General features: G+C 34.0%; 1 protein-coding gene across 8 annotated transcripts in view; it reads right to left on the reverse strand.

Annotated features, from left to right (window-relative positions):
• Nucleotides 1-1,895: 1,895 nt before the first annotated feature.
• Nucleotides 1,896-15,751, reverse strand: part of TMEM161B (transmembrane protein 161B) — a 70,100-nt gene continuing 56,244 nt past the window's right edge. For 6 of the 8 annotated variants that reach the window (XM_079918773.1, XM_079918772.1, XM_079918776.1 and 3 more), the window contains 7 exons: nucleotides 14,492-14,643; nucleotides 13,987-14,047; nucleotides 13,347-13,487; nucleotides 9,989-10,102; nucleotides 5,886-6,060; nucleotides 4,788-4,884; nucleotides 1,896-3,619 (listed from right to left, as the gene is read on the reverse strand). In XM_079918773.1, the coding sequence (XP_079774899.1) occupies nucleotides 3,342-3,619; nucleotides 4,788-4,884; nucleotides 5,886-6,060; nucleotides 9,989-10,102; nucleotides 13,347-13,487; nucleotides 13,987-14,047; nucleotides 14,492-14,643 (1,018 nt within the window). In that variant the 3' untranslated portion in view covers nucleotides 1,896-3,341. The remainder of the gene's footprint in view (nucleotides 3,620-4,787; nucleotides 4,885-5,885; nucleotides 6,061-9,988; nucleotides 10,103-13,346; nucleotides 13,488-13,986; nucleotides 14,048-14,491; nucleotides 14,644-15,751) is intronic. The other 2 variants (XM_079918779.1, XM_079918778.1) reach the window with 2 other exon arrangements.

Below are 15,751 nucleotides of genomic sequence, written 5' to 3' on the forward strand. Positions count from 1 at the left end.
AGTAAAGTGTTTACCATTTTAAAGAAGGGAAAGGTTACTAACACAACATTGTAAATCAACTATACGCCAATGAAAATTTTAAAAAAGAAGGGAAAGGTTGACATTAGCTCTTTGATCATCCTTAATGCCCATGTCAGAGTTTTCAGGGCGTATAACCAGCTCATCTATAAACTCAGGGTATAGACATAACGCGACAAATGGGAATTAAAAGATGAGATTGTATGACTATTTGAGACACTGAGTTCAAGCTCTAGGATCATAATCTGATTCTTTAAGCCACCTAAAGCTCTGTGAAGACAAAGGATGATCCACATTCAAAAATCACTTAGTTTTATTTTGCTGAATAGAGCCATATACCACGACAGACCATTTTCAATTATGTGATGGCTCAGAAAGTGTGTATGAATTCAGAGAATGTTGGGACCCCATGCTTTACAATACTGAGAAGTTAATCTTTCATTTGAAAGAATAAATCTATCCAGTGAAGTTCCAATTACAGATTTCATAATGAATTCTACTTATTGCTTCCTGGACCTATCAATTCCATTAATAGATGAATATCTCTTCTGAATCAAAACTCAAGAAGAAATGTCACTATTTTACCAATGATATTTATATTAGAAACAGTAAGACAATGAGCCCACACTGCATGGATGCACTGGTCATTTATGCATAACACTGAAATTCTAGGGAAAATACCAAAGATAATCAAAATGCATGCGGTATTAAGACAAAATTATATGCTTTTCATTTCAGACAAATCAATGGGAGTAGGAAGGAGAATAAGCTCTAATTTTTATAGTGCAATGGGCGGGGGTGGGGGTGGGGGGGTGGGGGGGTGGGGAGGGCTGGAACCAACAAGTTGTCAAGCAATATTCTACAGATCATAGTAAAAGCAAGATTTTACGGGTTCCTAGTTGACTTGGCAAAAATATAAAATAAAAATAACTGACTTCTGAAGCATTTATACTGACTAAAGCCCAATATAAAAAACAAAAGATCTACTGGCCTAATTTGGGGTATTCAAAAATATTATTTGCAATCATTTTGCAACATATACATGTATCAAAAATCATTATGTTGTACACCTAAAACTAATACAACATTATATATCAATTATATCTCAATTTAAAAAATATTACTTGGTTTACATAAAGTACAAACCCTTTTGCACTTAACATAATTCTTGGTACAAACACAACATGCTTAGATAAAAGTTAGTAGTCGTAACTATCATTCTCTCAAAATTTGCTTTAAAAGGCTAAAAAAACCTAAACCAACTCATCACTTCAGTTAACAAGCAGTTTGTGTAAGTTCATAATATACTTAGGGAGAATTCAAGTTTAAAAAGAGTCAATCAACAGTATTTCAAAAATACGTTATTCCGTCCAATAATGAATTCTATTCCTTTCCCTCCATATTACTCCACTATACAATCACTGAAAATCAAAATAATAACTTTAATTATAACTTTCACAGTATAGCTTTTTAATAAGAATGGTTATAAATACCAGGTGAGATTTTTTGCAACTCCAACATGTAAGAACTTTCATAAACAAAATAAATGTCACACTTCACTGTAATCTTGTTATAAGATACTTATTTTAGTGATGCTGATATCTCAAGATATATTTGGAATGCTGCTTTTGGAAATACACATGAACTATCATTCTATATTATATTCACAATTCATTTCAACCAAAGAGTTTTATCCAACTTAAGCATTTACTTTATCACTCAGTCTTATTTAAAATATCATCTATTTTCAAAATATTTAACCTACACCAAAAGACAAGAACTTGCTGTACTGAGATTATTCAAATGAATATGAACCACAAGCCTTCAAAGTAATTCCAAAAGAAGAGTTTCAAAATTGCTTTCAATAGTGACAGTAGCACTGAAACATAATACATAGCCTCTCAAGACAGTTATATGAAAGAATATTTACCAGTAAATTCTATTCATTTGGGAAAAAACCCAACAAAACTGTTTATCTCTTATATTCATTCCCTATGGAAAAAAGCATCCCCCAAATTTACTTTTTTTCCCCATTTCATTTGAATTTTTCATTCGAATTACTTTAATTTCTGCCCTATAAAGTAAAAACACTACAAATAAAATAAATAAAAAATAAAATACAAACACTACAAATTAAAACAAGTCCTATTTAACATAGGTTTAAATAATACTGGTAAATCTGTCAAAAGGTTCTAATTATTTTTAAATGACAGAAAAAGAATTTTAATTTGGCAGCAACCACCTAAGTATTTATAAAATCGGAAGTACTCTCACACATAGGCAATACAAATAAATCGCTTGCTCAGATGAATTTTCAAAATGTATTTTAATCTCGTTCCAGAAAGAAAGAAAATTTCTAGATACAAATACATCTCATTCAGTCACATTTTAAAATACATTCAGCAACTTAAAATATTATAAGAACCCAATATTTTCATCTTTTATAATCTCAATATATTATATATTTAATATATAATATATATGTACAATACATACAGGTAGTCAGCAGGATTACAAAGTAATTTTTTAAAAGTTTGATCAATATTGATAAATATCTTTAGACTATTAAAAAGAACTATATTTAGGATCATAGAATAAAATAAAATATGGGCAGTCCAAACCTAATGGCAAGACTGCAAATGTTCATGTAGCCAATTATTTTAAAAGATCCCTCAAGTTGGCTAGAATGCATTTTAAAACAATATTCTTGCTACTCTCAAGCAGCAGTACTTGTAGATATTAAGCATGTACAACTCCATTAAATTTAAAATTACTATGCAGCTTTCTTTACTGTAATATACAGTAGCTATTCCTTTCTGTTGGATTTTGCTGTTGTTGCTGTTTGAAGGGTGACTCGCATAGTACCAACAGAAGTGACTTTAGCTTCTTTCCCTCCTCTAAAGCATGGCTCAGTTTGAAGATTGTTCTATAGGCAGCCATTATGAATATTAACAGTACCTTAATACCATTAAGAGCAACCAATCAATAACTGGAGTCATATGAGAAGTTTCAAAGACTGATGGAGGTTTCTGTAAACCAAGGTCATCAGAAGTATTACACTTGTAGATAGCTCTCTCACATCCATTAATACAAGGAGTTAAAATTCCAACGCCACAGTATAGCAGTTAACAATCTATTCTATAATTTTAAATATTAATACCATTAATCCACCCTGAGAATACAGAGGAAGTATTTGAAACAAGATATTCTGATATGGTTTTCCTTCCTTTGTATTTGCTTTCTTCTGGTTTTTGTCAGACCTTCAAGGTACGAGTATCTGAATTCAGAGTGTGACTTCGATATCCTTTTTTGTTAACTGAGATTCACGCCACAGTGAGATACTGGTGATAGAAAAGCCCAAAAAGGCTTGTAGAAAAGAGACAAGCAGCAATCCACCAGGTCAGAAAAGACAGAAGTCCTCGAAAAAGCAGAGGAGTGAAAATGTTTTTTAAGCTGCTCAGTGCCACTGTTATTTGTGTAACAGTTACCTTCATCTTCCCATCAGCAGATGGTAATTCAGAGTAAACAGAATTGGAGGGTGGACTATTATCCACTGGCAAGGTAGAGATAGATTCTGGATAAATCCCCCAGGAATGATTACCTAGAAAATTCAAGATGCAAATAAAACGTGAAAAGTAATTCCAAAGCTCGTTATTTAGAAAAAATAAATTCTTTAACTTATATTTAAAATTAAGAACAAAAAGTTTAGTGGCACAACAAATTATTCAATGTTGAAAATAAAGTAAAATAATAATCTTTCTACACACCTGGGGAAAATTCACTTAACTTGACCAGATTATAATCTAACCTTATCAGTAGAGGTGCACATAAAAGCTAAAATCTAATTTACTTTTAATTAACTGCACTAAAATCTGGTAAAATAACAAAAACATTTTTTTTTCTTGTATAATCTATGAATCAACTACCTCTAATGGAGTGACAAGGACAGACTCTATAACTTCTTAGAATCTTTTCTACCTCTAGAATATCAGAATAAATTCTTTCTCAGAAACTCTCTCTGATGTCAATGTGAGAGATTATTAATAGCTTCCAGAAATATTTTTATCATATACTTTCCTATTTTGGATAGAAGATGTGTCACAGAATTTACAACTGAGCTACTCTTTTATGTTCCATAGAGTCCTGAAGGACATTTACAGTTCTACTAAAGCATCTATAAGCCCACCCAATAATGCTTTTAGTTCCTTTGGCTTCTAAACCCCCAACACTGGCAGACTGCCTGACCTAAGCAAAGAAATGATCAATACAACAATAGATTCTTGAGTAACACCACAGATGGGCTGGATTGCTTAGTGAACAGACTTACAGAAGAACTTTGTTCTGCCACTGAGAAATCTTTACTCTATCAACGTAAGTTATCTGAAGCAGAACTCACCAAAGGGTTCTGTAATTCATAAGTTTACAAGTACCTTGTAATAATTTAAATGTTATGCACTAACAAAATCTTAAATCACTCTCTTACAACATAAAATATTAAGACAAAAAGTGCTCACTCCAGTTACTCAGAATTAACCTTTAGCAAACAATTCTTTTAACATTGTAAAACGATATGGGCCTGAATTTTCAAAATCAAGATGATCAATCAATGAATCAACTTCCACAGCTTAAAATTTCGTATGTATCCTCTTAAAATTTTTAAAGAGAAAAACAATTTTAAGAGGATTATTTCTTTGTAGGTAACAAAAAGCATTATTAACTGTAGGTAGAAAGTAAAGCAACAAGTTTCCCAGTTGTCAGGGTATGCCTACCTAGAGTTTTCAAAAGCAGGGTTGTGTGAAGCAGCATGACCAGAGGAGCCACATACTGCAGTGCAATGACACAAAGGTAATAAAAGACTCGAGCGACCTGCAACCAACAACATTCTTAAGTTTCTAACACGGTTGACATGTTATGAATGAATTAAACTTTCATATAATTGTCAAACTGAATTGCTTAAGAGATGAATAATCCTTTCATGAGAAGAAAGCTAAATGGTAATAAATTTGTACTTCATTATAAATGCCACCAGACTGACTTCAGAAAGGCTCAGTTCGAAGGTTCTTTAAAATGTGAAAATATTAAAATAAATTCCTTAAAAATATTTCTTAAGTGATTAATACAAATTGGAGAAACAAAACCACTAAAATTCAAATTGCTTACATTCACTTACTATTTCACATATAAAACAAAATGCTAAAATCTCTAAAGACAGACACCTAAAATATCAAACTAAATAACAATAACACTCATATATGAGCATAAATAAAAACATTAATCCCCATTTATATTCGACTGAGGTAAAACTACAAAGTATGAAAATACATGAAAGGTAAAACATAAAAAAAGTTGTTTGAATCTTGATAGATACTTCTTACAATGAAATTTCGAGATTAAAAAACAGAGGACCCAACACCACATTTCTTCAAAAAGACACGATCAGGTTATAGGTCCAGTCCATTATAATGGTAGATGGATTCCTAGCACCTTCCTTCTCTGGAATCCCCATTAAGTTAAATTTTATGCTTCATGTTCAAGTACTTGGAATAATGTTAAAAGGAATACATTTAGTCACTAAAACTAATATTTCCTACTCTTTAAGTCATAAAGCTATACAATATATTGTGATGTCTTTCAAATCAATTAGGGGAGTCCCATTTACCAAAAGTAAATATACCACAGCTTTGCAACCCAAACTGTATGATACTTAATGTACTTAAGGCAAGAAGGGAATTGAAATCCTTTCTTCACCTAGCACCAAAATCAGATCAAAGTCTCTGACATGTCAGTCTAAGATTATCCCATCTATTTATAGTCATTTACAACTCAGTATTTGCTATTTTTCATTTTGACTGCAGTATAAAACTTACCATTTTCTGAAGCTCAACCGTGCTTATTCGCCCTGCTTCTTTCTTCATCTGATCCACACATTTCTGGGCTAAGTTTAAGTAAGCTTGCAGGTGACTACGCATCATGGCCAACCGCAAAGCACACAGCAGGATTATTAACCAGAGTCGCAGAGTATCGAATGTAGCTTCTGTCATTCTACAGATCAAAAAGTTGATATGGTGCTCTCAAAGACCAAAATATGCTAGCATGCTAGTTATATGTGTTAATGTTCATCATTTAAGATATAGGGAAATCTAGACTTAGCTACAGATGGAGATATAAAAAGTATCCCACTCTACCACAGACTTACCTGCATGATACTTTCACTTGCTTAACAGACAAATGTATCATGAAATAAAACAGTACGAGATAAATCTAGCAGAACAAAGTAGAGCAACACTTGGGATTCTTTTCTCTAACTACGCTCCTCCATGGGGGGGAAAAACGGCTATAAAACGAAAAGGGAAGTTGGGTGCTCTTAAACTGGAGACTATGAGAAAGAAGGAAGGAAACCAGAGGAGCTTGCGGAACTATCAAGTTATCAACCCATCTATTTCTGGCTAGAGTTTTGTTTGGTTATATAAATACCTGAGTAGGATCTTTCACTCTGCTGAATTCCTGATTGGGATCAAGAATTCTGATATACTGACAAAATCAGATGTTCCCTAAACGACTTTAGAAAGAAGACGTAAATTCTGATGTCCTTTTGGGGTCCACAGTTTCTGCTTTGATAAAAGATAACATTGTAATTTGAAAATAATGCCTACCCCATGCCTGACTCTATTCAAAGCTCTAGCACACATCAGGCGCTTAATATGTGACTGTTGAAATGTGTGAAATGTGTGATCTGCCAGACAGGATCTGGAATTTATAGGCGTCTCCCCCAAATTCTTAAGACCATGAGGGTAGTATGGATGGCTATAAAGAAGACCAAGTGGAAAAAGATAAAAAACCTTACAACACTTTGCTCCAAAATAGGCTCCATTATCACCCCTTCCTTCTGTCCAGTGTAAGCACCTAGGAAAGGGACTAAAACTACAATATAGAAGTTGCCTGTGGAAATAAAGTTGAAGAACAGTACAGGAAACAGAAAAGGCAGAGAAGATGTGAAAGTGTATAGTTTGGTTTGAACTACTTATGAAGTGGAGGGAAAATAGGGATGGAACAAAGGCTTTATTATGTATGTTCTCTTTTGGTTTCCTTTTTACAAGGTCATGAGTGAACATGGACATAAAGCTCCAATAGAGATGTACTGTTGGTTAGGAAGCATAAAGGCATAACTTTTTTTTTTTTTTTTTTTTTGCGGTACGCGGGCCTCTCACTGTTGTGGCCTCTCCCGTTGCAGAGCACAGGCTCCGGACGCACAGGCTCACGGCCATGGCTCACGGGCCCAGCCGCTCCGTGGCATGTGGGACCTTCCCGGACCGGGGCACGAACCCGTGTCCCCTGCATCGGCAGGTGGACTCTCAACCACTGTGCCACCAGGGAAGCCCAAGGCATAACTTTTTATCAATACATTTACACTGTAATGAACAATGAGATTAAGGTATCAGTCATGTGAGACTGACAGTACACAAAAGTCAAGACCATCCACAGCCTTGAACCTTTCCAGGGGCTTACAGACAATACTGTGCTCCCTGGTGTGGTACAACCAGGAGGCTTGACTGGCAGTATTCTGAAGACAGCTATTACGCATGCTTTGAGGGAGACAGATAACAGGAATGAAGTGAATGGTATAAGGCAGTGAATCAAAACATATCTGCTCTGTTTATGAGGAGTTCAGGATTTAGATAACAGTCCCTAATTAAATAGTACTGCTAACTCAGATTATTTAACCAACTTCATAAGGATTTGGTAAGTTGAAATGATGGGGTATCTCAAGAAAGAGTCTGAGCTGGGACAAAATATACAGGTAAAGAACAGGCAGAAGAAATTTCTCCAAATTCCTGAAGCCATTCTAGGGTTCACCACATATGTTCTCTTCTGGTTTTCTTCTCACAAGGTTACCCACATATGGACTCTGCTTGCTCACATTTTATTTTTTTGATGCCGAAGCAGAACACATGGGTGGATGAGTTTAAATATATTTCCAGATTGAAACTGCATTCTATCCATTTTTGCTTCTGACTACAAATAAAGGCCTTTAACAAACCATTTAATCCACATGACAGACGAAGAACCTGGGATGACGGGCAGCCATTTCTAACATGGACTTTGGAGTTTAAACAAAAATTAAAAATCACCTGTCTAATCACTTAATGTAATGATCTGACAAATAAAAAAAGAATAAAATGGAGCAGAGATATGACTGTAATTCTGTTTCATTTATGAAGGTCAGAAAAGGGAATGGGACAAAGGAAATAAAGCTATAGGAAGAGGACTCTAGGTCTTCATGTGCAACAAAATTTTTCCTGTTAATTTAACATACCAAGGGGAAAATTCCTTCTTCCTACTTCCTTTAAGCATAGTATTCACTACTAATCTGTACATAGTTTTGTAGGCTACAAGTGGGGAAATGAATATTGGTATAACTACTAAATTCTTTACATACACCAGATCTGGCTGAATAACCTTAGCCAAATTATTTAACCTCTGAGTCTGTTATTTCATCTATAAAATGGAATGAGAACAGCGATCATAAATAGAGAATTACTGTAAGAATGAATGAGATAAAATATGTAAAATATCAATACCCAGCATAATAACTGGTATATGTCACAAATGCTAGTTTCCTTGTTTTCTTAATTAAACTAAGGCAAATATAAAATCAGAAAACATAATTACAGAAGTATAAAATCCAACTTCCATGATCACACTTCAAGGAAGGACTAGGAATGCTTTCAGCATCAAAGATGTGGGTTAAAAGTTTATCTGAGATTTGGTCTGGAACCCTACGATCCTTGGGATTACTTTTAAATACTCAGTGAACCTGTCAAGTTAAAATTACCATTAAAGCTTACTTGTGTGGGGGAAAAAATGTTATGACTTCAATGTATACTTTCTTAGTTCAATAAGATTAGGTGTTAAAAAAAAAATCATGGTCATCACCGATTCTACACTTCAAGACAAATTTGTACCAGGATCTAAAAGAAATACATAATATAAAATGCATACTGTGGAATCATTGACTAGTCAAGATTTTCTATTTTAATTTTGATGAGGCAAAGCAGTGAAAGGAACATTTATTAAGCACTTACTTCCAGCTGGTTGCATTACATGTGTTCTTTCATTTAATTCCAATGATAACCTTGTGAGGTGGATACTATTATCTTCATTTTCCAGATGGGGAAACAGAGGTTCAGTGAAGTAAAATAATCTCCCTCAAATGACAGTTTTAGTGAGGATCAGAACTGGGGTTTGAACCAGCTCTGTCTGAATCTTTTTATTACTCTAACATAGTTCCATAAGGCTAATGAGTTAACATATCAAGTATAGTTATTAATGCCTTTTAATAAATTGTTTCTATGTTACCTTCCTCTGTTAAAATACAGTTGTCTAATTGGGGAAATACGACCTAATATTTGATTAAAATGTTAAGGTTTTATTTTTAATTTTAATAGCTATGATGATAATATTGTCATGTAGAAAAATATCCTTATTTTTTAGAGATGCATACTAAAGTTCTTAGGGGTAAAAATGTTATGCCTCTAATTTACTTGCAAAACTACTTCATCAAAAAACAAAGCAAAAAACAGTGAAGCAAATATGGAAAATGTTAACAACTCTTAAGGGGCTAAATATATGAATTTCCATTTATACTACTCATTTTTTCCTCCATAATTTTCACAATTAAGAAAACAGTAGGAGAAATGTAGTGTCTTAAAAAAAGCAGAAAAACTTACAACTGTACAAGATAATATTAGTGCAGAGTAATAATCATCCAAAACCATTAATGAAGATCACAAAAGGTAAAATGATGACTTATAGTTTCTATTTTATAATATATTTTTAAACATTTCTATTCATGTTTTAAAAATAGTGTCCTAATGTTATCATTAAAAAATGTAAACACAGTAAATAACATTTTAGAAAAGTTTTGATTATATAATGAAATAAAAATTAGCCCCCAAATACCCATACTTACAAAGGGACACTTTCTTTACCCAATGGTGGGTTCATAATGTAGTCTTTGGTGATTGGTTTTACCCAGAGCAGAACCATAAATAAAGGTGCCAAGAAGTTGATATGAAGTAATGTTCTGAAAGTATTTAAGAAATAAACATAAAAATCCAGAAACAAAATACACTAATAAACTACAGAACCTTGGGACTTAAAAAATGAAGGTAGGAACTTATTTTCAGTATTCTATATTAAGGTACTATTGTCACCATTATTTTATATTTATCACTACTACTTAACACTGATTTGAGCCCTTGTAAAAATACCTCATTATTTTAATTGTTCAGAAGAGAACATTCAGATTGAGGAAAGTTAAATGACTTGCTCATGGCAATATTACAGGTTAGAAGGAGATCTAGCACTAAAATCTAAATCTGTTCACTCCTATTCTAGTGTTCTTTAACAATCTCCTACTGTATCCCTGATTTAATACACTGGTACTTAAATGATTCTCTAACTTTGCACAATCAATGAATCCAATGGATTTTCAGTATAGGAGTCATCTTTTGATACTTTTCAGTCCAGCTAAAACAAAGTGCCTTCTCATTATTTACAAGCAAGAGACAGTGATTAGCAAGGTCCATAACACTAGAAGGCATATGGCAGACGGAAGCTACTGCAGCAACTTACTTATAAATGAGAAAACTTTCAATATGTAATGAACATGTAAAAGGTCTTAATTACATTGTTAAAATCATAAATGACTCACATTTTTATTTCTTCCTGAAGCATTATGAACATACCTGAAATTAATTTCCCTATCCTATAAAAACCAAGGAAATTTATATTTCTCCTACAAGGCAAAATACCCAATACAGCAAAAGGTTTCAGGTGTGAGATGTAATGTCATTGTTAATTGTCGTCCCAAGTTTGTATCCTACAGAGATAGATGACTGGTAAAGACTGTCCTTATTTCAGAAAGACAAAATTCTTCAGACTATTTTATTACCATGTACTGCTTTTATTACCAACCATGCTGGGGGAGCTAAACTGGAGGGTTTAAAATACACACACACACACACACACACACACACACACACATTAAAATACCACTACAGTGCAAGTGATTTATGTGAGCAAATGGCCAGATCAGGAAACCATGAACACCTGACAGGGAGAGGTGGAACTCTGGTTCTAAGCTCTGGCACTAAAACAAGTACTACTGCCTGGCCATGGGGGTAAAGAGAATGCTGCTCTTTGTGCCAGTCATGCTGCTCTCACAACAAAACTAGCTTCCCACACCCTGTATCCGGGCAGGTGTGTGTGTGTGTGTGTGTGTGGCAGGGGGGCGTGGGGTTGGGGAGTTTGCAATACACTGCATCCGGGCAGGTAGGGTGTGTGTGTGTGTGTGTGTGTGTGTGTGTGTGTGTGTGTGTGTGTGTGTGTGTGTGTGTGTGTGTGTGTGTGTGTGTGTGTGTGTGTCAGGGGGGCGTGGGGTTGGGGAGTTTGCAATACACTGCATCCGGGCAGGTAGGGGTGTGTGTGTGTGTGTGTGTGTGTGTGTGTGTGTGTGTGTGTGTGTGTGTGTGTGTGTGTGTGTCAGGGGGGCGTGGGGTTGGGGAGTTTGCAATACACTGCATCCGGGCAGGGGTGTGTGTGTGTGTGTGTGTGTGTGTGTGTGTGTGTGTGTGTGTGTGTGTGTGTGTGTGTGTGTCAGGGGGGCGTGGGGTTGGGGAGTTTGCAATACACTGCATCCGGGCAGGGGTGTGTGTGTGTGTGTGTGTGTGTGTGTGTGTGTGTGTGTGTGTGTGTGTGTGTGTGTGTGTCAGGGGGGCGTGGGGTTGGGGAGTTTGCAATACACTGCATCCGGGCAGGGGTGGGGGGGGGGCGTGGGGGCGTTGGGTTGGGGAGTTTGCAATACACTGAAAATAAAACTCCAAATTCCCAAAGGGAAAAATCTTAAGAAGCCACATTTTACTGAGAAGGAAACTAAAATGTGCCCCCAACCCCAAACCACCACTAAATGCTTTAAATGTTTTTATAAAGTGATTCTTTCATCCCACAGCCTGGGTAAACCATCGGGTGCAGGGGAAGAAAGCAGCAGTATTAGGTATGCAGTGTTGCTAGGGAACACTCTAGTATCAAGGAGCAGCCCACAGCGGTTTCAGTAGCTGGTGAAGGGCTCCCCTCCACCCACTCTTTCAGCTTATTTAAATCATAACACTGGGGTTAGTGGACTGAAGTGTGTGTGTAGAGAGGAGGGGGAGAATCAGGTTTTGTTTTAAAAGGAGCCATTAGAGAGACGGATGGTGGGAGAAAGGCAGGATGTAGCCAACAGCATGCTGAGTAAAAGGAGTGGAAAAAAGGGATGAAGGAGTGTGTACTGGGAGGTAAGAATAAATAAATACACACACAAAGCAAATAAAGAAAAATGGAGGTAAGGAAAAACACAAAAAACTTTCAAAATTAAAATAAAGGAAAATGACATAGGTAAGAGATAAGAATGTGAAAAGAATAGAGAATCAGCATCATTAAATATCGGCTTTTAAAGAACAGAAATGTTAGGAAATATGATTACTCAGAGAAACTTAATGACTATAAATACATATATCAAAATGGAATATTCTCAACTTAGGCTTCTACTGCAAAACAAAAAGAGGACTTGGAAATTTGGATCTGGATATGAAATGAAGATAAAAATCTGTCACTCTGCCAAGGTGTCCACACCACCAACAACAAAAAATCTGTGACAACCACAAATAAGATAGTAAATGGGCTCTGAACAATATGCAGAGATTCGAATACGATTTCTCCATTTGAAAACTAAAATAGTAATCTATGATATTTAACACTGTACGGTATTAGCCATCCCGAACTAAAATAATCTTGCAAACAGATCAATAATATAAGGAAAACAAAACATTCCTTATGTATACAGATTTACTTTCAAAACATTTTTAAATAGAATACTTTAAATAAAAAATATTAAATTATTTAAATAAAATTATATGAAATTTAAATAAGTATTTTTAACTTAAAAATTCTGATTTAAAGAAATTTCCATAGATCCTTAGATTAGTGGCAAAGATTATAATATCATAAACATTCATCTCTGAGTTCAAAAGAACTAACATAAATACTGATATTTCCATTTTAACAGATAAAAGAGAAATTTAATAATTTAGTGGGGTTTTTTTACATAGGACTTAAAATTTAGAAGTGAATGAAAGAAGCTTGCTTATAGTAGAAAGAGGAAGAAGTGTGACATCAAATGATTATTAATTTTCAATACAATAATTTATGATTTCATTACAATAATATACCTTCATTAAGATGAAAAACATATATTTATCTGCATGTGCTTATGTACATTTTCCGCTTACTGTGTAATTTTTTCTGTTGCCAAATTCAGGGCATCCAGATGCATTTGAGCCAGCCGTAATCCAGGAAATGTCAAAAAAGCCCCAATGAGCGAACAGAAAATAGCCAGGAAAAATTTGAAAGTAAGTTTTGAAACAGGACCCCTAAAAATAAAATTTTTAAAAAAGCTGATAAACTTTTGAAGTTAACTTTCTAGAAATTTCCATTCTTCTAATCAATTACTTTACAAACCACAATAGTAACAGTAATACAAACAAAGTAAACTCCTACAAAAAGACTGCTCTTATTCAATCATCCATAAAGGATTTTGATGAAGTATAAAGTAAATCAGACATCTCTTAAGCCACAGTTTTAACAATCTAACCTACATGTTCAACATAGAAAATAACATGCGATTCATAAATTTCATTTAATCTCTAGTAGAAGAGGAATTAAGTTAAATAAGAGCAAATTCAAATGAGAATTCTATAAAAGATACTTTATACAAATGTAAAAAACATGAGTAAGAATATTGCTAAAAAAGAGACAGTCCTACTTAAAAAAGAACTCCTTTCACTGATTAAAAACAAAGAACCACTTATAGTAAATGCTATTTTACCAAAAATGGAAAAAATTAAATCTGAATAATAATTAAAAACTTACTGAGATTCTAAACCTTGCTTTTCAAGAAACTGCATCGCACTGTCTGAAAAATTTGTAAACCCTGTAGGGGGAAAAAATTTACTCTTATCATAGGGGTAACACAGAATCTTTGGAAATAAAATGCTAGAAAACAGAACATCTTAAATTTTGAAATGATGAGCATAGCTCTTTTATGTGCTAATTAGTATGTCATAATGCAATAAAATTTAGTTATTAGGAGAAATAGTCTTTGAAAACATCCCTTTGATATTTGTACATTCCATGAGTATGCATAAAATTTGCATCTTTATCTGTGTGCATCTTTATCTAACATTAGCATTGGTGAAACTTATTTAACTTTAAGGAAAAAATGGGAACAGCATTTTTGGAAAAAGGTAGCAAAAGCTTAGCTAAAAAAATAAACAAAAAAAAGATCTTAAGAATAATAAAGGTTAATTATTTAGAACATTACAGAACATACGCCTCAAACCTAATTTTAAAAACTTAACAGATATGAAATTATTACCTGTTTCGAGTCCAAATTCCAGATAGTTTTCTGTTACAATCAAGACTGCCATTGCTTTCACAAAGAAAAAAAATCCAAAGGTAACACAGACTGATCTTTCACCACCATCTTCTACTTTAAAATAGTGTGTAGTTAATGAAAATAGAACTTTGCTGCAGAAGGAAAAGTTCAGGAAAAACCACAAATAACTTTGTGGAACTTAAACACAACCATCTTTACAGGGCCTGAACTCCAATAAAATTTGACTACAACATTCATTTTGATGCTACAACATGCTTATCTACAAAGTGCCGTTTGGAAGTAAGTGAAAAACTAATTAAAATCTGAATAGTCTTCCAGAAAATAAGACATAAAAACAAAGCAAATCTAAGTGAAGTTTATAACATTTTTAAATTAATAAAAAGTGTACATACATATACTAAGCTGTAATTAGGGAAAGAATGTATTTCTACTTTATCTAACTCAAATTTACTAGGAGGTTATTACAATAATTTTATGAAATAGGTTCTCAGTGAAACTATTATGAAATAGTTCTCAGAAAAGCCAAGGTACCAGTTATCTTAGGGAACTACCTTTTATTGGGTATATTTGTCAAGTAGTTTATATTTAGAATTAAACACACATCATAGGAATCATCTGTAAATCATCCACTAATTCAAAATTTGAGAATTACTAATAGCCAATGTGTAAGCTGTGGCACAAAAACTAAATAAGCATCTAGGATCAGCATTTCACAGTATGATAAAACAAAATACTTTAAACAAGTTCCTGTTGAGTACTCAAAAACAACCAAAGGCTCAACATGCTCACCTATTTTTAAATATTTAAATTTTATATGAAAGTACTAAAGAGACTATTTTATCTGAGCCTTTCCCCCCTTAGTAATTAATCAAATCAAGAGCAAATCAGTGGATGATCCATAGCTAGAATCCAGATTTCCATTATACCAAATTGTTCTCCTTGAAAGCATAAACCCACCAACCAAAATAAGGTGCTTGGCCAAAAAAATCTAGAAAAGCAACTTTTACATTAATTATATATCAAGCATAGGAAGTAACAGCAGCTGTCATTTAGTAGTACTTGCCAAGTGCTAAGCATTACCAATTAACTCATTTCATCCTTACATTAGCCAACTATTATCATTACTTTTCCAGACTTTAAAAAACTATGGCACAGATAGGTTAAATAGCTTGCTCAAGATCACACAGCTAGATCAGAGGCAGTTGGGATTTAAATCTAGGCACTCTGCATCCAGAGTAT

This window comes from Stenella coeruleoalba (assembly GCF_951394435.1).
Source record: "Stenella coeruleoalba genome assembly, chromosome: 3".
In the NCBI taxonomy this organism is placed as follows: Eukaryota; Metazoa; Chordata; class Mammalia; order Artiodactyla; family Delphinidae; genus Stenella; species Stenella coeruleoalba.